We start from the raw sequence: 27,899 nt of genomic DNA, 5'->3' as shown, positions 1-27,899 counted from the left end.
TTTACTACTGTGTAGGTGTTCGTTGGTGAGCAATGTTTCAGTGTTTGTTTTCCATCATAGCATGACTGAATTGATTTCAGAGGTGCTTCTCATACTGTTGTAGCACTGTATAATAGGTTGAACATACCCAGAACTAAAGCTAAATGGCTACTTCACAAATGATAGTTGGGGAGTGCGTACAGCAGTAATTTCTGTAGTGAGTGGATTGATTGTAGAGATACTTCTCATTCTATTCTTCATGTATGAATGGTGGAACATGACTAAAAAAGAAGCAGAATGGCAACTTTGCATTTCAGTTACTTATAATTATGGTGCGTGTTCATTTGAGGGATTATAATAATTATAATAATGTGAGTAGGAGATCACAGATACAAAAGCAGTGAAACAAGGGAGGCCATCTATACCTGCAGCTATATAAGTTGACATTATTTAATCCATACTTCAGTCTATATAGCTATCACAAAAATCCAATTAGTGTTCAAAATATGTACAAACCTAACAAAGTCATCCATTAAGCTATGTTGATGCACACCACAAACCAAATTTTAAGCCAATATGTCTTCCTAATTTTGATATAGAATCATAGGAAATTAAATGCAAATCCTGTCACATAGTAGTGCATACAGTATATCCAAATCATGACATTAAAGGGACGGTGCACCAAGCCATACAAGTGTTAAATTACATCCCATGAAATATTTTCATGACATAATGATTGTTCTGTTTTTTTACATCATGCCACAAAATGGCAAATTTGTAGTGATGTTCCAATGGGATAATCGTAAACAAACTGGTGGCAATGGTATAAATTTGTACTGTTTTACTCGTAAGGTATCTCCCTGCAGTTTACATCATTGTTTGGTAGTGAAAATGGCTGTTCCGTAAAGCTTTGCCCCGTACAAATTGCAAACAGCCACTTCAGCCTGGCTCTTATCAGCTGGTATAAGCTTGTAATGTCGTCACAATTGTTGCACTGACAAGAACTTGTGGTAAACAAACCTGTTGAGTTAATTAATGGTTTACAATAGGCTAGTGCTGCTGTTCTTGTGGCTACATTTCCAAGTGCTCCATGCCATTGCATTACCTTCGAGCATTCACCCCATTTACAATTTTCTACTTGGCTTAAATAACCAGGGTGTATGGAAGTGAGAATTTTTGTTTATTTTCCAACCACAATTGCTCAGTAATTACATAACACAGTGTCTAATGATTGTCACACTTGTATGGTTTCAGTGCTTGTGTGGCTTGTCGCACTGCCCCTTTAATTTGAATAGCATGAATAAAAATTTACTTTTTCTGTATCTTATTTACTTTAGCATCTCTTAACTGTATATATCGATACTACAAATACTGCAATGGTTCACGAACATGTAGATATGGCAGATATGCTTGCAGTCAAGCACAATACTGTGGGTATGATGATACAACTGATAATCTCTGCAGTGAGAAAATTATTATAGCAACTGTATGTATATAAGCACAACATCATAAAAAGCAGAATTCAATACATCATACAGTATACATATGCCAACCCAGGTACTGCATATTGACATCTGTCAATCATATACATTCATATACTGTATATTAATTGCGCAGGTACAAATGTGCATGCACTACTGTAACACTGATATCTTGTCTCAGTATCTAGATCAAAATGAATTAGTTGCAACAGGATTCTATAGCATCCCATTCAGGTTATCAGTGGGATAGACTGATCCTTTTTATTCAACACAGTTTTTGTTTCAAGTTTCTGGCTATTTGATTTTTGTGGTCTCCTTTGCAGGCTTTTAGTGGGATATGTAAATAAACATGATGTAGTCTTCAGAGTTAAATAGATGTACAATCAAAATTTGTAGCTACTACAGTGATGCTACATAATGTCAATATTTATTTGTAATAACGTGTTATGTGATGCTATCATCTGAATATGACAACTATTTTTTTTTTTAATTGCCATTAATGTAAATATGAAGTAGGTATCTATGCAACAAAAAGTAGTGAAACAAGAGATGAATGATGGTGTTACAGCACCGCTCAGTGGGAAAGTCCCTGCTTTGGCATTGAGCAAAACAATTGTTATAGATAATGTGCCAAAATAGGGACTTTCCCACTGAGCTATGCTGCAATACCATCATTCATCTCTTGTTTCATTACTTTTTGTTGCATAGATCCCTACTTCATTTTAAATTAACAGCAATTTTTAAAACATACTAGTTTGTTTAGGTTTTTGTTGTTGTAGCACAGCTAACTACAATGTAACTTGTGACTGTTGTATTATAGTGACTGTTGTATTAGAGTATATATCTCGAGTCAGCCAAGAGGTGGCAGCTAGCTAGACCAATAAAGGCTGAGGTCATATTGTTTACTGTTAAGCAAACAGCTAGATTGATTAAGAGGTATGGTCTCCATACTCTATCACTATTAGTCCACCTAGATCATTAACTGATGGGCGTGGTTGCAAACCTATTGTCAACAGGATCCCAATTGCGAACTTACAGATATCTAGCTAGTATATCTCTTATAGTAGCCCCCAGACTGAAGTGCTTCTGAAATCCAACTCTGAAATAATTCTGTGGCATCTATATTACGTATGTTACTGAAAGAAAGCGTTGATACAGAAAATTAATACTTTGATATGGTTTCGTTGGATGAAGAAGAAGAAGAAGACAAGCGGCCTGATTGAATATGATAGAAAATACAAGCGCAGAGGGCCTACACTCATTGGAACCCAAAAGGCACATCCCACTGGTGAGTTTGTTATTGTGGTATAAAATGGTGGCCGTGCACTGCTTCATCTGGCCTCTAGCCTTGCAACTGTGATCACTGAGGCAGTGAGACTAAAATTCTAGTTTAGGAAATTTTTTTAAATTTTATATCCAGCTACCTGTAAGTGTTTTGTTGTATTTAATGTGTTTTATGTATTATATGGACTAGTACCATTCTGTAAAAGTGATTTTTGTAGCATAAATTGTCCCTAGAATGATTTTAAAGGCAGAATTTTAGGTGATGCACAAAATTTTCACCATCATCCATACTTAAACAGTACTACCATATTATTTGATGCTATCTACTTTTCCTAATTTTGGGTTAATAATTTTTTGCAACTCATCACATCCATTCTTTTGGAAATGCTTGTGGTATTGAAACTTATAGCTAAAATATACATAAATGGTTGTAAAAAAGTGCTGTAACCCTGTATACAGTAAACTAAATATATACGGAGTTATATTCATGGTGTAAACTTCATGGTGTAAACTTCATGTGTACAGTACAAGCCAATAAAGCTTTAACAGCAGTTACATCTCACCAGTTGAAGGTATTATTAGAATTGTCTTCTCACCATATGCAGCAGTAACCTGCCAGCCTGTAAATGCGAGGATATTACCCTGCACATATAATGTAGAGTTTCATGTTTCTGATGCTTTTAATTTGTTAAATGTATTGGGAATTGTGTACTGGGATTACTGCATTAGTTGCATCAAAGGGAATTGTGCAAAAAGTTTTGACTACAGAAAGATAAAATACTTGATTTTAATTGGTTACTGTACTTACAGGTATCTTAACCATGTAGGTCCCTTGTTTTCATCTCAATAGATCTCTGCCTCTGGGGCGATACAAAAAAACATAGTAATTATGCGTCCATAGCATTGGCAATGAACTGCCACAAGCAGTTGTGAAAGTACAACAATGAGTTGTAATCTAAATAGTTAGATTTCAAAACACAGGATTCCTGTACTAGTTCCCTCGCTACTACTGGTACCACAACACGTGGCTTTCAAGTTACTAAATTCCATGCATAGAGCCCAGTGTTTTGAAGTCCAACTATTATGTAGAAACAATGTTAAAGCCTTTCAATAATTAATAAAGTAGAAAACTTGAGCATCTTTATTTACACATAGATGACTGTGGAAATTCTACATTGCTAAGTTACTGGAGGATTAATTGTGATGGAATTCAAGATTGTGCTGATGGAAGTGATGAAATAAATTGCTGTAAGTTGTATGGAAAACTGTAGAACATGAATTACTGTGCATACATATGTGTGTATGTATTTATCAGTGGGAAAGACACTTGTGCTTATGTATTTTTTACTAAGCATGTTCCCACAGCCAACCTGTGCTGACTCTATGTGCAAACCTGAATTCCTTAAATGAAAAAGTATATACATGTGTGTATGCTTGTGTATATGTGTGTGTGTATATGTGTGTGTGTGTGTGTGTGTGTGTGTGTGTGTGTGTGTGTGTGTGTGTGTGTGTGTGTGCACTTATTTATGAGTCTCTTCACACTTACATGATTGAAAGATGTATAAGTTTATACCTATTTAGGACCAAGTTATATTTTCAAGTACAGTACATAGTTTTGTAACTTGTATAATAAGGAAACCATCAAAAAAATGAAGTTTGACATAAAATTATAGTAATTTTAATCTTTTAAATGCCACAAAAAAATCTTTTGGAGCTGCACCTTACATCATTATGTTGTCCATAAACAGGCAAATCTATTACTGGGTAAGTTATGTCTCTACTGTAGGTCTTTCCTGTGACCAGCACAAAGGCGAATACATGGGAGTAAACCACTTGTCTGATACGGGAACTTTAAGCAATGATTGTGTAGTAACTTCACAGTGCCTAAAGCTGTGCAAGCAAAATTGCATCAATTGTTCAGCTACATAAGTTTATTAGTTATCACTGTGTGGGTAAATAAGTTTCTGATTCCCAAAATATGCCATGTTTTTAACAACCATTTTTATGTGGGTAATTTTACTATATTTTACTGCTTAAGACTTTACAGCACAAGTGCTGAAGGTCTGTAGGACACCTGGCCCTACAGCCTGTTTAAAGATGATAATTATATTAAGTATGTTGGATAAGTTGCAGAAAGGAAAATACTCCATGACTAGACCTACAGTACGTAGGCATCCTTGATACTGCAACCATCCATGTAATAATATCACAGGTAGTAGCACAATGTATCATTTTCCTACAGAGCTAGATAGTTAACATGGTGAATTCTGATCATTTAAGGGGCGTGGGAATTATTTTAAAAAGCGTAGCTTAGCTGCTACCTGATACTACAGTCTGTTAAGCACCTTGAATAGATTTTAAATATAATGTGCTCCTTAGGGAAAGTGTTGATATGGAAAATTAATTCTTTGGTATGATTTCTTGCCATGAAAAGACATCCATTTAACTGAAGATAAAAGGAATGGCAAGTGCAGAAGGCAGACTTTCATTGGCAGAACTACAAAAGGCACATCCCACTGGTGAGTTTGTTACTGTGACATAAGATAGTGGCCATGCGCTGCTTTGTTTGGTCTCTAGCTTCCGTAGGCAGGCAGGCAGGCAGGCAGGCAGGCAGGCAGGCAGGCAGGCAGGCAGGCAGGCAGGCAGGCAGGCAGGCAGGCAGGCAGGCAGGCAGGCAGGCAGGCAGGCAGGCAGGCAGGCAGGCAGGCAGGCAGGCAGGCAGGCAGGCAGGCAGGCAGGCAGGCAGGCTGGCAGGAAGGCAGGCAGGCAGGCAGGCAGGCAGGCAGGCAGGCAGGCAGGCAGGAAGGCAGGCAGGCAGGCGAAATATTGAGTTGCACTGTATGTTAGTTTAATTTAAAATATATCCAGATGCCTGTAAGTGTTTTATGATGCAATCGATGCTGAATTGAGTAAGACTATATACTCCATAAAGGTGATTTTCCGTGATATTTCCATTGTGGTTTTAGTGCAATGTTTTTGATTTTGCATCACTTAAGGGGGAAACCATGCTGAACTAGTAGGCCAGCAATGCATTTGTGTTTTAAAAATGTGAGTTTGCTTCCAAAAAGGTGTGATTACAGACAGTACAACTTGCAGCAAACTGATAATGTCATTTATTACACAAAATCAACTTTTGCATAATCAATATTTTAACATACTTGTGTGGACTCAGTAAGGTTATGAATTACTCTCAGACTTAGTCAGTAAAATTATCAGTATGAAATTGTTGAAGGGGAATTTCCACAATCAGGAAATTACTTCATCGTAAAGAGAGGCCCGAGCAGACTGGAAGTAATATTTCAGTGAATCCAACATATACTGTAATATTACATTGTTAGCCTACAAAAAGGACTTTGAGGTGAATATCCATTCATTATCAGTTTTTTTTATTAGTCCGCTACTTTTCAGTCAGCTTTCTGAGCCTCATTATTCCAAATTTTTTCAGCAATATTGGGTATGTAGTGGTCCATAGCTACAAAATCATCCAGTACTGAAGTGACAATAGCCAAAATATTTGTAATTATAGTCAATTTTCTGCTATTTTATAAGCTGTGTAACACCTGTAAAGCTAAATTTTGTCCTTGTTTTTTTCCATTTTCTATTGCTCACCCACAGATCCTAAAATCTATCACCCATTGTGGTAGCCAGAAATCAGATACAATGATTTTAATGCTGCTTAATTATAATGGTACAAAGTGATGCCTTGATAATTAACATTACCAATCAACCAGAAAATTTTAAAGGCAAAGCAAATTTAACTATTCTAATAGAGTTGAGATAAAGTAGGTGTCCACTCTGTTAGATATGTAACAGCATCAAATTATGTTCTCAATTTCCTAATTTTATACCAAGGATACTTTTGTTTAACTCAGTGGTAGCTACACAACTGACAATACAACCAGCTGCCATCTGTGATTTGCAAATTTTAAATCTTGGTTATTTTGAAGGCTGCAACTACATATTTGCTGGCTGTTTTTGCAATGATATGTATCCTTACCAAAACAACCAAATGGTACAATCTTCCAAACATACAGTATATCCAGGTTTAGTATTGCTCCTTGTGTTTTTACCCTTCAGTGCCGCAGTGTATGGACAGAGGAGGTTAGCACCCAAATAAAAGCTTCACAGCTAGCTTCACAGAGAGGCTGACTCAATCAAGTTGGTAGGGTTAGTCCCTGCCTAACAACTGGGAATATAATTCCATTTAATTATCTTTAAAAGTTGTGTACCGAAAATTCACTTACTGAGAAGTGTAGCTTGCAACAAACCCTATAACTGTATACTGTCACATTTCTACCATAAAGGACAAGCCTACTTTTGTACAAAGTGTTGCCATTAACTTGTACATACTGTACTTTTTGTGGAAACTCCTTCTTAAAACTAAGTTGTGTGGAATACACATGGTCATGCATTCAAAACAACTAAGAACATCTAGCTAGCAACATGTGCTCATTAATGCAAGAATGTGGTTATTTGAGAATAATGTAGTATGGGAACATGTTTAGTAATTAGCATCCTTGTTCTACTTTGATTTTCTATGTAGATGAAAGAGAATGTTTTGCAACTGATGACTTTCGGTGCAACACTACAGGAGCTTGTATTCGTAACGTTCAAGTTTGTGATGGAGTAATGCACTGCTCTGATGGTTCTGATGAGATGGATTGCCGTAATTAAATTTGCTGTTCATATACATTATGTTAATGTACATATTAATATATGCATTTGTACTGTGTAATCAAGACACACGGTAGTGTGTCGTGCGGCCCCAGAAGCCGGCGCACCACACTGTGAGTATATTGATAGGAAGAAAGAAAATGCGATTTTCACACCTTTGTAGCTCCATGATCCTTCATCCTATTAGAACCATTTTTGCTGCAGAGGTGCCCGCCAGGTAGGCCACCCCACATACCAAATTTGAAAAAAAATTGCTGTAGCCATTTCTGAGATATGTGTTCCCAAATTTTCATTTTTATTATTTTTATTTTCTCGTTCTTCGTCTTTTCGCACACTTTGAAAAATTGCTATAACACACAAAGACGTATTCCGATTGCCTTGAAATTTGGCACACGTAAAGGGAGTCCAACGACAAATCCTACTATTAATTTGGTGCAAACTTGGTAAATGGTTCAGGAGGTATGATGATTATTCGCGTAAAACAAGATCGATTTGTAGTCACTCCTACAGGGTAAACCGCTGCATGGAATGAGTTGAAAATCGGTTTGTGGATATATCAACCATTGTAGGAGTGCCTTTTGGTAGTTTGAAAATAATAGAAATTAAGATCATGGGGATATGACATGAAACTGAAGGTGTTTAACAATTGTGCGATCGAGATTCATGAATAAATGCAATTACCAAAAATTTTCACACCTACCAAGCAAACCGCTTAGAGCAGTGGGCTGAAAATTAGTAAGTAGCTGGAATAGTTATCGTAGAAAGTCCTTGTAGTAGTACAAACAATCAGTGTACAAACCGCTGAGTTATGATTCCAAAGCCAACTCTGTGTAGAAAATGCAAGTTAGAGATACTCTAATAGAACAACAATATTAACTGTTTGCTGCTGAACTCCTTACAGCATATTAACTTGCAATGTAATAGAAATCTATAATGGAGTAAGTCATGAACTAATGAATGCTCTATTAGGGTGACAGAGAGAGAGCCATCATTACATGAGAAAATATGTACAGGAATGAAAAAGAAAGAAGCATGTGTAACCTTGGACTGCATGTGACCACAGAGTAGGCTGCCTAGAGCACTATTGTGGGCATGGCAAGGTACAAAAAGAGAAAAAAACACACGCACACATGCACACACACAATTATTATACACATACAATTACAATGATAATTACAATATTAGCTAACTACGTATCTAGTGTCTGAACTAGATACGTAGTTAGCTAATATTGTAATTATCATTGTAATTGTATGTGTATAATAATTGTGTGTGCATGTGTGTGTGTGTTTTTTTTTTCTCTTTTTGAGATAGCAAGAGGCCATTATTTAGATAGCAAGAGAGATAGCAAGAGGCCATTAATGCACTATCCATGAATCAACGCTTACGTGGTAGTAGAGAAAGAAATGGGGCCTAAAGGAGGACAAAGGTAAGCCCATGATGCATACATTGCAGCTGCAACAGTAAGCAAAAAGGCACAACTCATGATCAGGTTGAGGTAATGTCAAACAGTGATAACTAAAGCCCAAAATTAATCACAATTGAGGTATGCTTAGCTGGAGGCATCAGTTGATCAGGCACTCAGTTAGTTAGCTGAAAACTTAGGTGAATAAAATTCTTGTTGGAAGGGTTTAGGGTTGCTCTGAAGGCATTTTGAGGCTTCATTATCCTGTCATGAAGGAAAAGTGAGTTTGGTTTTTGGGTGATATTTTGGGCAGGAAAACCTAAACTTCACTATACAGTACAGCTAATGTATGATAAGTTTTTAATTACACTGGTAACCATTTACAGTATTGCATTATTTGCTGAATATCTCTCCATTAAAATTTATGCACATGTGTTCTTCAGCTAACATGTTCTGCAAACATGAACTTATAAACAATGTTGCATATAACTCCGTTTTTAAATTTGATATTTCTTAGTACTTAAAGAATGCAGTATTCCTGGAGATGTAAAGTGTAAGGACAATGGAACTTGTATCCATTCAAACATGATATGTGATGGAGTCAGTGACTGTTTGGATGGATCTGATGAAGCTAACTGTTGTAAGTTAGAATATAATCCAAAATAGCCGGGCTGTAACAAAGGGAGCAGCATTCCAAAAATAGGCTATTATGAAAAGATGCAATATCAAAGGTGGCAGCCATTTTTAATGATATCATAATATTGGAACCATTTCTAATAATGTTGGCAATCAATCTATAACATATTCTACAGCACTATATGTACGTGTCATGTAGCTATCGACCATTCATAATTTTGATGGGTTAATCTTACTAGTATAGAGGTAGCCAACAGAAAAATAAATAAAATTACTTATCTTCAAGTCGTTAATCTAGAGTGTGTAATGCCAATTTTCGATCGCTCACAATTGGCTCGCTCGACCGAGTGCGATGTTTCATTTGAGCGGTACCGTATATATATAATTATGTATATACGTATATACATTTGGTAAACATACAGCACCAATCCACATCTTACAATATTTGGGGCTACAGTAAATGTATGTTCCAGGTTGGAGAGTCTTACAATATATAAACTGTGCTCATCCTGTCTAATAAAGAAAAACAACCTCCCTGCTAAATTGAAAGGAATGTTTTACTGCTTCATAACTTGCTAAACATTAACTAAAAAAAATAGAAAACATTGATCTTAATAGAAAGGTATATATGTAGCTATCATACATAAAGCATAACTTGGAGAAATTACAGATGAAAATTTTACACAATTTTTTTGACTTAGAATATTTGCATATAGCCATGGTTAATTTATCAGTTATATGTTTGCAATACTGTACAATAACTTCTGTAACTTTCGTTTTTCATAATTATCATACTTCCTTCACATATGAACACTATCTATACATTCATGTAGCCTTGAAAACATGTCCATACTCTGATGACAGGAGATGCTCCACAACACAAGCATGTATTAGATCAGACCGATGGTGTAATAATGTCGTGGATTGTGAAGATGGAACAGATGAAGAATGTTGTAAGTATTAATTTTACTATTAAGAGTTTAAAACGTTTATTGACTAGCTACTCTTATATATCTCTGGATTATGCATGTGGCATAAGATTATAGTTTCTTAGCATTGTGTATAGTTAATGTAGCTCCTTGCTGTTAGAACCATAAGCCACCAGTCTGATCCTGTTATGAGTCTGTTGCCACTGTCAACAGATGGTGGTTGTTTTAGTAAGGTGAGCAGGGTTTTACAGATTCATACTAGTAATAGCATGGGTAGCAGTGAAATTTGGGATAAATACCACGAGTGTTGTATTGGAAATGGGGATAAATTTCACAAGGCGAAATGTTACCCATGCTATTCCCATGCCAGTTAATACCATACTCACTGCATATATGCATGCTGTGCATTAGCGTTGCTATGTACGCAATTTGTCACTATGTACTAAACAGGCATCAACACTAATTGGCGCTACATTGTTAACATAAATTCTAGCCAATGAAATTGCAATTACAATTTTTTCACTGCTGTCAGTGAAATACGGGATAAATTTCACTGCTACTATTGAGACTTTTGTATGGGCAGTGGAACAGATATGGTATTGGCCTATAAGCCTTATAATAGGTCCATGTTCAGAACACTTTTTTCTAAACCCTACTTAATATTGCATGTTTTACTAAGATGACTTGGAGGTAAGAATTCTTTGGGGTTCTAGGATTCTGTGGAAGCCACAAGAATTTCAACAGGCCCTTATGTGAAACACTTGCACTTTCACACCATAAAGTAATTTCAGGATGGATAATGAGGGAAATGGAGTTGCCTAAGCCTCCTAACTGAGACTTCCTGTAGTGCACTTATTCCCCCACACCCCCACTAGAAGTCTGAATTGAGAAAGTCCAGGCTACACTTTTCAATAATCTATTTTGTTGGGTTCTAAGCTAGTCCCTCATCAAGACCCCTTTGTTACTGTCTTAAGGTAAGCGTTTTTAATTGCTAGTACCAAAGGGAGGGGGTTAGGGAGCCTTGCCATGCTTTTTGTCACTTTTTTACACGTTTTGTTTTTTGTCCGACACATGCGCAACAATTATTCTCAGTTAATGATCAGCTTATTTCTAATTATTGCCACCCCTTATTGTCCTTGATCACGAATGTTGGTAATACCAGCTTTGCCTGCTAGACTGGAAGTGCCTCACACCTAGCCGACTACCATCAGGTCAGTATCACACCATCAAAGAAAACTCCATTGTATACAGTTGCTAAATTATAACATTTAGCTAACTGGTTAAACTTCATTTATGATGCAATACTTTTAATTCATTCATTTCTGTGAAACTAATGCCTTTAAAATTGACTAGTGCATACTTGGCAATCTATCTCCCACCAAAAGTTATAATTTTATCAGAAACAATTAATCTTTGAAATGATTGGCATTAACATCATGACAGCCATTTTTCAGCCGCCACCTTTGAATTTGCATCTTTTTTCACCCTTTGTTGCTGAACTCTCTACAAGGTGAATTCTTCTAGCTGATCTCTCTACACGGTAATTTGTTTGTAACTGAACTCTGTACAAGGTGTTTTTTTGTAGGTGATCTCACTGCAGGTTGATTTGTTTGTAGCTGAACTCACTAAAGGGTGATTCACTTGTAGCTGAACCCTTTACATTGTGTCTAGTTTCTAGCTGATCTCTCTACAGGGTGATTTGTTTGTAGCTGATCTTTCTACAAGTTGATTTGTGTGTAGCTGATCTCTCTGCAGGTTGATTTGTTTGTAGCCAATCTCTCTACAGGGTAATTTGTTTGTAGCTGAACTATCTATAAGGTGATTTGTTTGTAGCTGATCTCTCTGCAGGTTGATTTGTTTTAGCTGAACTCTCTATAGGGTGATTTACTTGTAGCTGAACTCCTTACATTGTGTCTAGTTTCTAGCTGATCTCTCTACAAGGTGATTTGTTTCTAGCTGATCTCTCTACAAGTTGATTTGTTTGTTGCTGATCGCTCTAAAGGTTGATTTGTTTGTAGCTGAACTCTCTGCAAAGTGTTTTGTTTGTAGCTGATCTCTCTACAGGGTAATTTATTTGTAGCTGAACTCTCTCCATAGTGACTTGTGTGTAGCTGAATTCTCCAGAGAGTGACTTAATTGTAGCTGAATTCTCTACAGGGTGCTTGACTTGTTTATAGCTGAACTCACTTCAGTGTGACTTGTAATGTTCTGAATCTCTACAGTGATATATTTGTAGCTTAACTCTCCACAGAGTGACTTACTTGTTGCTGAATTGTCTATAAGATTAAGTGTTTGCAGCTGAACTCCCTACAGAATAACTTGTAATGTAATAGAATTCTATAATGAAGTAAATAAATTAGCTGAATGCTCTATTAGGGTGACTGTTCTATTAGAGTATCTCGATCTCGCGTTTGCTACACAGAGTTGGCTTTCGAATCATAACTCAGTGGTTTGTAATCCGATTCTTCTGTACTACTGCAAGGACTTTCTATGAAGATTATACCAACTATACACCAATTTTCAGCTCATTGCTCTAAGTGGTTTACCCTGTAGGCGTGACAACAAATCGATCTTTTTTTACGCGAATAATCGGTCATAACTCCTGAATCATTCATCGCATTTGCACCAAATTTGATGCTAGGATTCGCCTTTGGACTCCCTTTCTGTGTGCCAAATTTCAAGGTGATCGGAGCACGCGTTTGCGTTTTATAGCAATTTTTGCAAGCGTGCGAAAACACGAAGAAAAAAAATTAAATAAAAACCAGGAAAAAAAATCGAAACTTTGGAAGTTCGTATCTCGGAAATGGCTGGAGGGATTTCCTTCAAATTTGGAATGTAGACTCCCCTGGCTGGAGGACAACTATGTAGCAAATTTGGTTCCAGTCGGATAAGGGATCACCGAGATACAAAGGTGTGAAAATGACGTTTTCTTTGTTCCTGTAAATATACTCACGGTGTGGCGCGCCGGCTTCTTGGGCCGCACGACATACTACCGTGTGTCTTGATACATAGTTGAACTCTCTATAGGGTTAATTCTTTACAGTTGAACTCTCTACATGGTCACTTGATTGTAGCTGAATTCTCTAAGGATGGCTTGCTACAATATTCAACTACAGTATTAAAGTATCTTGATCCAGAATTTGTGTACATAAGTTGTTTTCACAGTTTTTTTAATGTGAATTCTTCTAAACCAATGAACAGTTGTTCTATAATGATTAATCTACCTCTACACTGAATTTTAGCTCATTCCTATAAGCAGTTTGCCTCACAATTACATAATTGTTAGGCATTGTTTGTTTTTACATTGTATCTTCATTGTTATAACCTTGGTTTCTTTTAAATCGCCAAAGGCACTCCTATGATGGTTAATGTAACTACAGACCTATTTTAAACTGATTTTTTCACAAAGTGGTTTATCCTGTAGGCATGACAGAAATTTGGTTTTATTTTATGTAAGTAGATAAATAGCCATGACTCTGTGAATCATAATCAGATTTCCACCAACATTGGTACTTAGATTCGCTTTTGAAGTGTAACAAATTTCAGCTTGATTATTAATAATTTTTGTGGTTTATAGCAAAGAATGGGAAAAAATAGAAGAAAAAACAACCAAAACTTTGGCCACTTTGTATCTCAGAAATGACTAAAGTAATTTCCTTCAAATTTGGAATGTTGGCTTCCCTAGCTAGCAGGAATTTCTACTGCAAAATTGGTTTCATTTGGTTAACGGATCAAAGAGATGTACATGTGTAAAAATCACATTTTTAAGGCATGCTGACTTCTTGGGTTGCACAACACACTACCATATGTCTTGATATGATAGGAGCACATTTTTTACACCTTCACTGTATTGGACAAATTTGTGTACTGATAAACCTGTGTATGATTGCATCCATGAATTTTTACTTACTGTATTTGTAGTTGATACTCCTTGTCCTCATGCTGGTGACTTTCGATGCTCAATTAATGGTTACTGCATCAGATCATATGAAATCTGTGATGGATATGAACACTGTTTGGATGGCTCTGATGAAGGAATGAATTGTTAGTAAGAAAGAGATATTATATTATCTTCATGATACTACTTTCAATGCAAATATTCAATAAACTAATACGTAACTTCCTCTGTATGTATCTGTGCATCATGTGTAGAAACCACAGATAATATACTATTATATGCTGCACATAGATTTGAAATGACTCCGTAAATTCATGAAACGGTGAAACATTGCTTGTACTAAAGTTTAAGGGGACACCTTAATTCATGGAGAAACTAGTCATTTATGCAGAGAATGACAATGTTTTATACAAAACTGATTCTAGTACTTATTCTTCTAGTGAATAGTAATGGGACAAAGACTTCCCACTTGAGCTTCTGTGAGTAAATATCGGAAGTTTCTGTTGCCAGGTGCATAGTTGCCTTAATGTTTCACTGTGGTGTAGCTTCACACGATGCCAACTCACCACATTGTGTTGCTAAAAAAACAGAACAGATATTGCTCTTTCATGTGTGCCAAGCCTGTGTAAGTACACACTCTCACTGCTATGATTTGCCTACACAAATATCCCATTACATTCATGCCTCATCCACTTGATAATTCAGTGTTGACTTATCCTACATTGGGTTTTAATAGCTAAGAATGAAAGCACAGTTATGTTTCAAAACGTTCAGAAACTGTGAGAGAATTACATTATTCTACATTAGTCTCCACTACAAAGTCCGTAAAACATTGTAACATTGTATTACAAGGACTGTATACTATCCCTAATTGCACATTTCAAATCCATGTGCAACATTCATATTATTTGTAGTAGAAAAAATATGTATGTACATAGCCTGTGAATACTGGTAAAATATGCAATCCACAAGAGCAATATGGAAACACTCAATTATGTGATCAAATCCAATACTTGTGTAGAACCCAGCTAAATATTTGTTTAACAATTAAAGCTACAAGAGTGTATACAGTGTATATGTCATACTCATGGCTGTGAGTCAGATGGAAAGGAAGCATAAAGTACATGTCTCAAATATAAACAAACACAAGTCACTAGCAGGCCTTGATCTAGGAAATTACTAAAGGGGAGGAGGGGGTAGGCAAAATACAGTTTTATCAGAGGTAAGCATCTTTGTGCTTACTTTTATGTGCATAGCATCTAGGGGCCATGCCCAGTACATTGTGAGATTGCTTCTAATGCATCCTGAAGCACTTTCTTTTAAACTGTTGCTTAAAATTAAGGTGTGAGGGGAGTGCTTCACCCCAAAATGAAACCCTGAGTTATTTACATGTAGCAATCATTTCACGATCTTCCATGTGAGGTTTACCATTTCCAATTCCTCAGCTTACAGATGTGTATGGCAAACTTTCATGACCTGCAACTTTGAAGTCTGCAGCCAGATACACATGTACAATATAAATAAATAAAAGTACACATATAAAGTGTAATAAAGCATTTTGATCGAGTCTTAATTGAATGGTGATTTGACACAAATCTTGTAGTATCAAGAGTACTCTAGCAGCTTTCTTGTGATTGAACTTCAAAGCTTTGGTGGCATAATTTTTTAACAGTTGTAGAAGATGTACTAGCCATTTGTACAGGTAAGCTTACATAATTATACAGAAAAATGCACACTTATAAATTAGGCTGTTGCTATTGTTCAGGCAGTCACTTGAATAAAAATAAAACTTTGACAAAAAAGATCATCAAATGAAAAAATAAGAAGAAAATCCTTGAGTGGGAATCAAACCCAGGACCTCCAGTGCTTGAGCCCAGAGTCTTAGCAATTGTGGTATGTGGCTCCCAGCCCCACACCTCCTACCTTATATGTTTCCGAGTGGAGTAACTTCTATATTATATATATAATACCATACCTGTTTCACTGCCCATACAAAAGTCTCAATAGTAGCAGTGAAATTTATCCCGTATTTCACTGGTAGCAGTGAAAAAGTTGTAATTGCAATTTCATTGGCTAGAATTTATGTTAACAATGTAGCGCCAATTAGTGTTTACGTGTGTTTAGTACGTACATAGTGACAAATTGCATACATAGCAACGCTAATGCACAGCATGCGTATATGCAGCGAGTATGGTATTAACTGGGAATAGCATGGGTATAGCAGTGAAATTTTGGAATAAATGCCACTCTTGTTGTATTGAAAATGGTAAATTTCCAATACAACACTCGTGGTATTTATCCCAAATTTCACTGCTACCCATGCTATTACTAGTACTAATATATATATATATATATTGAAGGTGAAGAAGAAACCAAAGCTGAACCCAACCCTAACCCTAATGTTGATACTACTTTTCGCGTACCCAAAAGTTGAATGCTCGAGGCAACCTACTAGATGCATCCCCTAAAGTTGAATGCTTGGGACAACCTACTAGACACATGCCCTAAAGTTGAATAGTCAGAGCAACCTACTAGATGCATACCCTAAAGTTGAATACTCAGAGCAAAGCATACAACTAGTGTGCTTGATAGTGAGAAATCTAGTGGACTGCCGGAATAATAGCCCTGACAATATTTCTAGCTGCTGAAACAATAGCAAATTCATATAAATTAATCCACATGCATAATTATTAGCTCCTTATCTCCATCCTAGCCACCATTTCCCTACCTCAGCAATCATTTTGATACCATATGTGAGCTGAATATAGCTAGTAATTAAGTTACTTACAGTTGGAGTTAGTACATAGAAAGACCACACTAAAATAGTTGCATTCTGAGTCATGTGAGCTGTCTAACTAAATGAGTAATCATAGGGACCACAAAATAACATCAGCCAAAAAACAGCCTCGATTTTCCCTGATGACGATGAAGCAGTATTGCAATAGGTAAAACTAAACCCAAACAAGCTTTCAAATCAACCCAAAATGCTTTCAACAAGTTGCTATGGAACTTTTAAAAATATTTATTTAACAGAATTTTCTGCTGACTGACTGACTGACTGATTCCTTCAGACAAGTGTAACTTGATAACGGCTAAGGCCACAGGCTTGATTTGTCACTATTCGATGTTGCTTTGGCCCAAGAGGTGCCTTTTGGCATACCGCAGTATATACAATGTGTTCTCTGGATTTGTACTGCTGTGTAACAGGTTTAATAGATACTTCACTTTTCAGACGATAATTGATATAACTGGGGAAGATATCACCATTTCTATCTTTCAGTATGCGTGGATTGCAGAGGTGCTTTTCAAACAGTTCTTGATTTGAAATGCTGTGTAACGGATTGAACATAAAAAAGCATAATCTATGGATACTTCACTTTTCAGACAATAATTGATATAGCTGGGGCACGTGGCACCATTTCAGATGCGGTATGCTTGGGTACACCAGTAAATAAAATTTTTTACTGTTTACTGTATTTTAATATCATGCACTACTCCAACTTGTTTCAGTACTTTTTATTGATGTGCTATGGTCCCTACTCTAGTTGAAAATTACATTTTTTTGTGTACTTGTAGAAAAACTAAATTAATCTGCTTATCCACATTGATATTTTGAGTATTGATGGAGGAGAACCCAATAATTAAGTTTATGTGCATAGTGTTATGTGTGTGATTATAATATTCTTTCAACATGTACAGTACTTATGTACTGTACATAAATCAGTTAATGTTGTATATACTATAGATTGTCCAGAAGAAGTGGTGATGGGTGTAGTGTGGGAACGTTCCCTAACAAGGATCACCTACAAGCACAAGTGTTCAGATATTCATCCATCATTCAAGTTAACTGATATGGTTACCAGAGAATGTATGAAGAACAGAAGTTGGGCACCAGTTGATGTGTCACAATGTGTAATGGATGTTGATAGTCCAGTAGTGATGATACTGGTGATGACTTTGGACACTGACAGTTCTACTTTAGTAAAGTCTGATATGAAAAATGTTATTGAAGAGGTACAGATATTAGTTATGCAATGGATTTAGACCAACTGCAGCAGTAGCTCTGCTGTAAAAGGGATGTACTTTGCAATTGTTAAGACACTAAATGAGAGGCCAAATGATATCAAGGACAGTATATTTACAGTAATAATTATTATTATTACTGTTGTGATTCTATCCTCTGTCTTTACTAGCCATTTTTAAGTGTCCAATTTAGTTTACAGTTGAGTTACTTTGGTTAAGATATCATTGATCTTATAGTGACTAACTTATGATTTTTATGTACTTGCTTTGGCTATATTTCCTCCTCCTTCAAAATAATTTTTTGAAAAGCCATTCTTATCAAATGTTTAAAAATAATGACAATTTCAAGCTATAATAAAGCACTTGTATAGGCAAAGATCAAATGAATAAGAGTGCAATCATTTCCATGCAGCACTGTGTATGGAAAATACAACACTGTTGATCACATACATTACATTTTAAATTGCCAGAAGTAGCCAAAATGTTGCTATCTGTTTATTTTATAACCAAACTTGTGCTATACGGACACTTGCAATAGTCTGATGGTTGAAATCCGATGCTGTCAAGTCTACAAAATGAATGCTCCCAACAAGGACAACCAGAAAGCACTTTATCCAGTCAGAGCAATGGCTATGCACACACAAATGTTTTTAATTCCACTACAATAATTATACGCACCATTCGGTCTTAAATTGTCCACTACACTGTAAGTCTGGCTACTCCTTGGTTCGATTCAGTGGCTGATGCCTGCAACTTTATCACATTGATGGCCACACTCATTATCTGTACAAACTGTCCATTACTCATGCACACTGTAGCTAGCCTTTCTCAGTTGTTCTCATCCTCCTGTCCCACCACTAAGTAAATTCTGGATCTGACAGATCGCAAATCATGTGATAACTCAGTATTAATGGCTACAAATTAATATTCTGCTAATCACAAGTGTGCACTAGTTTTCTCACTGCCATCATGGCATTCCTGGTCATGATAAACTGTATTAACGGTTAACTTCTTCTTGATTGCAACTCTGGATTCATACATTAAATCAGTTAAAGCACCACTTACACTCATGCACTATTGAAAATACAACACTCTGGTGTGGTCTTGAGCCAAAATAGCACTCAGCTTTGCCTCATACTATATTTATCTCTTGACCACACCCTCATGCTATATTTTCTGTATTGGAATTGATACGGTGTTTAAACCAGTATGCAAAATACCACCATGCACGTGTATGGAAAATACAGCATGAGGGTTGAGGGTATGTGTTGAAAGTAGGACCCAGCTGATTATGCTCAAATTTATACCTATTATGGTTTTTAGCAGTGCCCAAAAATCTATTCCATTATGCTCAAAATTATGCTCAAGAACTGACTGTATTATTAGAGTATTACAAAGTTTTCTGACTGCTGTATTAGAATATTCTTGATATAATTTTTGCAAAGCAGCCAAGAAATAGTTAATTTAGTTATATTTTATGTGTTTTCAAATAGTGAATAATAAAACCATCACTATGTATAGTGTAGTGTAGTGTCTCGCATAGTGTACCACGGACAATGTGCCCATACATAAATAACTTATCACTTTTTAAAAAATATATATATTCTTGCATTTCAACATTGTGATATGGGCACACTCGCTATGAAATGTGAGAATTCTTTAAAAAATACATGTGGTGATGGTTTTATTATTCACTATCAATATTTAGATATTTGTAGTGGTAAAGCATCTGATTGTCTGTAATTAAGTTATTGCACAAGTGAACTACCTCCAGGCTTTGGTTTTGTTGTAATGCATAGATAATTCTAAATGCTTCCTTTATGCTTCCTAAATGCTTCCTTTCTTGTAGTATTGAATATATTTTGTAGATTTAAACTAGATTGTTCATTTACATTGTAGAAATTAAGTTAGCTGAGCAGCTGACAACACTTGGTAAAGTGGTTAAGAATTTAGTTCACATTTTAGTTTCTTTCTGGCATGTGCTTTGCGAATTTTAATATGAATTTCAAAAATCATCCCTATTATTATTATTATAATATTTTCAACCGCATTTTTTACTATTCTTAGTACTTGGTTGTGTAATAATGCTTTTCAGTAACCAGTACTGAACGTCTGACAGCAACATGTGCTGCAGCCTTAGGATTACCTAACCTAACAACGGTTACAAGGACTGAGACTTAAACAAGTTATAGCTAATAAGACGAAACAGAAAAAGGGCCAAAGTAAGGAAAAAAACATCCCTCCAACCCCAGGATTCAAACTGCAGGTCTCCCAATGTCTAGTCGGGGTCACACTCAGTCTTCCTCCAGGAGGGATGGATTTTCTTCCTTAAACCTAAAGTATTTATAATAATTATTAATGCTTTATAGTATGCTGGCATTATGCTTACTTTCGGTTTTCTATTACGCTTTAAATTATGCAAGCACAATCAGCCAGGGCCTAGTTGAGATGCTAGCACAGCATGAGGCAAAACCAAGTGTTATATTTTTTGTACACACAATCATAGACAATGTTTAAGTTATAAATATGTTGTACTTTCTGGTCATCTTGCTTGGAGCATCATCTCAAGTGCCTGAACCACTTCAATTTTTTCGGTGATCATGCTAATCAGTTATTGTTCATATAATCTATTCCTAGTTGTAGAACAAACTGATAGGATTATTTTAGCATGTTTTAGCAATTTACCATAACCCAAACGCAACCATTCATGCTGTCCAAGTGGTATTGTTTTCATGACATCCTTAACTGTGCTGCATAACTGTACTGTATTTGCCCAATTATCCACCTAACTGTGCTGTATGACTCATACAATAGAGTTATATAGCTGACATTGTATGGTTTATAGAAAATAAAGAAAACATTGGCACTTTTATCCACAGGCACAATGATGATTATGGAAGGCAGAAGTTACAATTGTAACTTATATTTGATCATGTGATACTTTAATATAGAACACATTTTTTCAAGGACTTCTTGATTAATAGAACACACATAGAATATTCTAGAATAACCTACTGTACGTAGGTTTTCCATTGGTAGATCTTCAATATCATATACAAACTTTTAGTATTGAATATATTTTGTAGATTTAAACTAGATTGTTCATTTACAATGTAGAAATTAAGTTAGCTGAGCAGCTGACAACACTTGGTAAAGTGGTTAAGGGTTTAGGATTTAGGTATGGACCGGAGGTCCCTGATTCAAGCTCTGAACAACTTCGTTTTCAATGTTTTGTGTGTATTTGTTACTCAATGATAGTTTTATTGGAATAATTTAACCCTCGAGATTTTTCACTGTGTAGGCCTACTCTTTGTAACTCTGTAGCTACAACAGTAATGATCTTTAAACCACAGCTATGATTATTAACCTACACACAGACCGAGTTTCAAGTTATTTCCATAATGTCATTTATGATGTTAATGTCGTTTATTATGTTGTTTACCCTGTAAACATGGCAAAAAATGAGTCTATGTTAACATACTTAATGGCTGAGATTGATATCAGATTATCAGATTCACACTAGACTTGGTGTTTGAATTCACCTCAATACGTTCTCAGTGTATGCCAATTTTCACAGCAATCGAGTTACATTTTTGTAAAAAGAAAAATTAGCCCCCCTCCCAAAAAAAAACACAACTAAGCCTAATGCTTATGTTTTGCAAATGCATTAGAGGATTTTGCTTAAATTTGATTTGTGAGATGCTAAAGGTTTCCAGAAGCAAAATTCAAAAATTGTGTGTATTTGCAAATGGTTTTCAAGAATTTTAAATTGTTTTCAAGTGAGAAAAACATGTTTTTCATCAATATATCCATGGTGTTGTGCATTTGCTTTCTTGGTGCTACAACACACTATCATGTGTCTTGAATGGCATAGCGCATTGACTATCTTGGCCACATGATGCAGTGCATGTCTTGATTCCTTTGCAAACAGCATTAATAATAATTTATTTAATAATTGATGTACATGTACAATTTTAATTCTGAGCATGGTCTTACTAAAGTACCAATATTCTAAACTGTTAATGTCAGGATTCAATGAGTTCAAGTTATCTTTGTTAAGTAGGCGACCATCTTTAAGCTAAATTTACGGCATTTAATTATATTTTTGCTCATAAATTGTTGCTAATACTATACAGTATATTCATGTAGAGTTGTGAATTGTTGTTAGATAAAACGGCAAGTTATCAATGAAACAGAAGTTTATGCTGAAATACTAGATACGATTGAGAATGTTACTGTCAAGATAACATATGAATTTAACAATGTATCAACTACTGAACTAATGGAAAGTATTGACTATGATGTGAATCTCACTACAGTTGGAAATTTCAATGTTTGGAAAGGTCCTCTAATAACAATATTTGAGTCAACAGGTAAACAATATAGGCAATGATGATATGCATACAGTTATGAAGGATATGATACATGAGAGTGCTAGTCCTCGAAGGAGAGTGTATTAATTTTATTGACAAAGTTTTACAAAAACCAGTCCAAATTGCATATCAGGCAAAATCAAACTAACACCACCATGGATAGCCAAATTTTGGAATAATTAAGGTCAGGGCAGAAATTTGGTGTGCAAAGCCTTTTGTTACCAAAGTGAAAGTATGATCAGTGTATTACTGAGCTTGTAAAACATTTGGTAAAATGGCTATAAAAACTTGCAGTTTACATTTTTAAATTTGTTTTTCCCATACTGCTGAAATGACAAATGCAATTGGACAGAACTTTAACAGTAATTTACTAAGTGCTATATACACGATAGCTAAGTGACATTAACTATTACAATGTAGTTACTATTATCAATGTTAACTCTGATTTTTTTTAAAGATGTGTGCCATTGTCTGGCTGGGCTCAGTACATCATCATACAGCAATAATTCAATCATGACTGCATTAGTTTCAATTTGTACTGGAAAGCCATGTGAATGTAGCACCAATAATACTTGTCAGGTATGTGACATGCTTGTGCATTATACAGAACAGTGATTTAAATTTTGAAATATGTAACAATTAGGTGTGTGCTCATAAAGCCTATATAATTAATATCAATTTTTGTAAAAAAATATGTACAGTAAGTTTTCCAACTTTCAAGGTGGTTTGGAAAAACGTTATTCCTCTCAGACACTAAAGATTTTAATATATACTTGTCATTTTCTTTTGTAAGAGGCCATAAGGAAGATGTTTGTTAGTTTTAGCAGTGTGATTTTGTAAACTCAGTTTTTATTTTATGTAGCAATGAAACTGATTTTCATGCATGTGGGTGTATATAAGTAACATGGACAAAAAATGTATAATAGTAAATTATGTGTAACAGTAATTTGAATGACATGGTATGAAAGTAAAATAATATTGTTTATCATACAGTAGCTAACACATTGTTAGATCCTGGAATTGTTGTGTATATTGCATCAACTACAGCACATACTGCATATCTATGCTTACAAATCTTCCATCACTATAAATATGTACCTTTTACTCATGAAATTTTAGTGATAGCATACAAGTGTCTAGCATGTATTTTATGTGTTCCCGACTAATGAGTAACTCACCAGCAACACTATGTGGATATAATGCACTGTTGTTCCTAAACATGTGTGACATTGCATTGAATCTGTACCTACAGTGTATCTACACATTTAGCTGCTGTCCACATAATTTTTATCACAATGCAGTGTGTTGCTCCATTTGTTGGTAATGGTGTGGTGTGTGGTAGAGACAGTGATGGTGATGGATATGCTGATATGAAATTGAACTGTGATGATCCAGAATGTGAACAGGTTAGCTATTGCCACATATGTAACCAGTGTATTATAAACATCAATTTTGTGTAAACTGAATCAATACAGTAGATAAAATTGCTACTGCAAATGTAGTAGCTAAGAATTTCCAGTTAATGCTGAGATTTCGCAAACAGGATTATTATGTTTATAACCGGACAGACACATAGAGTCTGCTAAATAATATTTAAGTTTTGTATGATGCATTAGGGTTTATCCTTTTAGGGATTTGCTACATATGTAATTAATCAAAAATTTTATTGAGATGAAAGGCTTTCATTGTGGTACCAAAATGCTATAGACATTCTTATTATATATAAGTGTGTGAATGGAGGTTTAATGTGACCAAGTCTGGGAAAATTGGTCTTACCTACTATTTAAAAATATCAAGAAATGCTGGTTTTATATATTTAGTGTGTTGTAGCTCACCAATGGTTGAAGTGTGTGTACCAAATTTTCACATGCTTTACACCAATTCCTTACCTTCCAGAGCATTCACTGTGCAATGGCTAAGTTCCCCACTATTTTAGAAAGTTTTAAAACCAAGGTTGACTGTATCAAATAAGCTCTAAAGGGGTGGGAGACAGGTGCCTGAAAGGGAGGCAAGAGGCTGTTTAAAAATTAAAAAGCAAGGAGTAGGGATGAATTAAGCCAAGTTATGGGCCACCAAGGTCTCAAAACTGTCTTAAATGAAAGGAAATTCACAGCACAGGTCTTTATTCACCACCACGAAGCTGTACAGCCACAAACAACCACCCCCAGGATGACAAGACCTGCACACCACACAGATGGCCACTAGGCTTGGAAAATACAGCCAGCTAAAGCAAACCACTCAAGTGTAGCTGATTTTGCTTGTGAAATTAGATAGTTTATTTATGTACATGTAACTCTGTTTTCTTGGTGAAATGTCAAATCTGCTGACATGGATGATAAGACTGGTTTCCTTGTTACATATTTTGCCACATACACATTAGCTAGCATTTTATGCCTGGACTGCTGGGGGCTCAGGTCACCACTGAGTCTAGAGTTACTGTCTGCGTTCAGAGTAGTTTTTACGTGATGATTTAATTCCCTGTATTCACAGGCCTTGTTTGGCCTGTATTCTCAAGCTTTATAATTATTTAGCCTTCTACCATGTCCTTAGTGGTATAGCAATTTTGACAATGATAGCTGTTCTTGACTGCCTTGTTGTTTGAATTTGTATTATTTTGCATAGTTAGGGAGGGAGTTATGCTCAACTTTCCTTCTTCCTTGGTTGTGCATCTGCAATAGTAGAATGTTTGCCAAACAACATAACACTCTTTATTATGCATTTACATATCATGCATTGGAATGAGAAAAATAAATACATAACAGGTGTAGTTACAATTAGCCATAAAAGAACAATATAGGTGCATTGTATGTTGCATGATGCATCTTTTCAGTGCAAAAGAAAATTCTAAATGTGTATTAATTACTAAATTCCAAAAGCTTGAAATGTTAAACAAGTAATCATACTTATGTAAATGACATTATAAAAATTAACTCTTTATTTGCAAATACGTATGTACAGCCTGTACATATATAACAACAAGCATGCTTTTGGTAACTCTATATACACCATGGTGATTATAAAATAGATATAATTATATTATGTTATGATGATGTTTAGGATATCTGTCCCATGATACCCAATCCTGAACAAACTTTGGCATCATGTACAATAAATGCTACCAATATAACATCTAAACCAGGTACTGTATATGTGTGCAAGTGTGAATACCATACTAATTTTAGTGATGTACCAATTCAACTTTTCTGAGCTTTGCTGATACTGATCCGATCTTGGAAATTTATTGATTATACCAATCTAGTATCAGTTATCTAATATAATTACTGATCTTGTACAGGTAGTTCTTATACTGTAGCATTTTATAATCTCAGACAAGGTCAAATGTTAGCGAAATGATGATCACAGCATTGTTACTGGAGTCAATACCAATCCAATGGTGGTGTGGCCTCAATTACACCACCCAGGCAATCAGCTGTGACAGCACCCACAAATATTTTAATGCATGCTCCTACCAAGACTTTGATGGAATCGTTTGTAGGCTGTTGTAGCAGAGATTCTAGTAATTTAGTCTATTTGATATGGTGTTTTCTGCCAAGGACCCATAGTAAGTTCAAGGGTATGTAAAACAGCTTACTCACATAAATATGGCTTCTCACAGTTTCAATAGGCACCAGGCAAAGAAATGGCTCTATTCTTTAGCTTATTTCATAAATGGAGAAGAGAAATGATAGAAGAAGTCTAGTATGTTTGATGAAATGGTGATTAGAAAAATTGGTATTATGAATTAGTGGCTTTAACGGAAAATTCATTTTACCAATTTTGCTCACTTTGTCAAGATCAACACTGATCCGATACTGAATCAGTAGATTGGTACATCTCAAATCAAATCTTCAAATCTCTACTAAATAATAGTTAGACGTCAAGAACCAGGGTTCTACGGGATTTAGAAAACTCGAAGGCCCTGGGCTGTAGCGCCTGAGCGCAGCGAGGGCGCTACTAAGGGCCTGAGGGTTTTCTAAATCCCGTAGAACCCAGTGGTTCTTGACGTCTAACTTATTTAGACTACAACTCGTTATTGTACCTTGAGTTGACAGCTGCTTGTAAATAGGAAATGTATGGCTAGATACTAGAAACAAGCCCTATACACCTCCCGACATGGCGGGACCTCAGCGTGGCTGTTGCCACCCGTTTAAACGCCCATGCGTTGCCAATGTTACAGGCGCGTGCTATGTATCGAAGTACTGGACTCAGCGAGTGGACTACAACTCATTGTTGCTGTTGTTGTGCCTCGACAGCTGCTTGTAAGCAAGTAATGTAGTGTTGATTAGTACAAACAAGCCCATTACACCTCCGTCTAATTCAGTACGGCTGTTACTAGCCATTTAAATGCCCATGCGTTGCCAATGTTACAGGCGCGTAATTATCGTGTTTCGTATCGCCTCAGAGCGTGGTCTCTATTGGACATGACCGTGGCTCTACGAGATTTAGAGACCACGTTTTCAGCCAATCAAATTTCAGTATCAAACTTGTTGTAGTCTAATTTTGTATAATACGTATATACCATATGTATAGTGAACATTTGTAAATTTGTTATGTACAGACCCTCAGTTATCTGTACCTTAAATTAGAAATGATTGTTCTATCAGAGTATTTTGAGTACAAATGTATATTTTAGAGTACTTCAACAAAGTTCTGTATAAATGTATGTGCTTCAGTTACCCAAAGATTTCACTTAACTGAACACTTTTCCATTGCCTGAGATACTTTGGGGCTTGGATAGCCAAGGGTTCACTGTACTCTAGTTGTCCTGTAATCTGAAGAAATCTTTAAGCTAATGTACAATACACAGTGGTGGATCTGGGGAGTGGGGAGAGCATGTGCCCCTCCTTCTCTCCAAAAACAACTTTAAATAAGACTGATAGAGCAGTTAGTGAAATGTTCTAATGAAGCAATCACTGTATGTAGCATTACACTATTCAGAATTCTTCACAGTTGCTGAGTATATGTAAAAGCTGGCAACTGTATACAGCACCATCCTACAGGCACATTTAACCTGCTACGAATGTTGCAAATAAAAATAATGTACATGGTCCTTTGTATGCCATTCTCTATTTGACAATTGGCTCATAACTGAACTACTTATGACTGTCACTAATCTCTACAACTCTTCATCAATGCAGACTGCTTAACATAATTCATTACTGATATTTACAAATTTGTAGGTCTGAGTCAAATATGTATGCTCAAAACTTTGCCAAA

General features: G+C 35.8%; 1 protein-coding gene across 2 annotated transcripts in view; it reads left to right on the top strand.

Moving 5' to 3' along the window:
* The window catches only part of LOC136246683 (sortilin-related receptor-like), a 70,536-nt gene that overhangs the window by 41,611 nt on the left and 1,026 nt on the right, over nt 1-27,899 (top strand). For both annotated transcript variants that reach the window (XM_066038226.1, XM_066038227.1), the window contains 11 exons: nt 1,317-1,442; nt 3,900-3,992; nt 7,288-7,410; nt 9,341-9,463; nt 10,293-10,412; nt 14,310-14,432; nt 18,032-18,300; nt 22,478-22,682; nt 23,140-23,261; nt 23,984-24,088; nt 25,740-25,821. In XM_066038226.1, the coding sequence (XP_065894298.1) occupies nt 1,317-1,442; nt 3,900-3,992; nt 7,288-7,410; nt 9,341-9,463; nt 10,293-10,412; nt 14,310-14,432; nt 18,032-18,300; nt 22,478-22,682; nt 23,140-23,261; nt 23,984-24,088; nt 25,740-25,821 (1,491 nt within the window). The remainder of the gene's footprint in view (nt 1-1,316; nt 1,443-3,899; nt 3,993-7,287; nt 7,411-9,340; nt 9,464-10,292; nt 10,413-14,309; nt 14,433-18,031; nt 18,301-22,477; nt 22,683-23,139; nt 23,262-23,983; nt 24,089-25,739; nt 25,822-27,899) is intronic.

This window comes from Dysidea avara, chromosome 2, assembly GCF_963678975.1.
Source record: "Dysidea avara chromosome 2, odDysAvar1.4, whole genome shotgun sequence".
NCBI lineage: Eukaryota > Metazoa > Porifera > Demospongiae > Dictyoceratida > Dysideidae > Dysidea > Dysidea avara.
The sequence above is the reverse complement of the archived record's forward strand: the minus strand, read 5'-3'. Positions and strand labels throughout refer to the sequence as shown.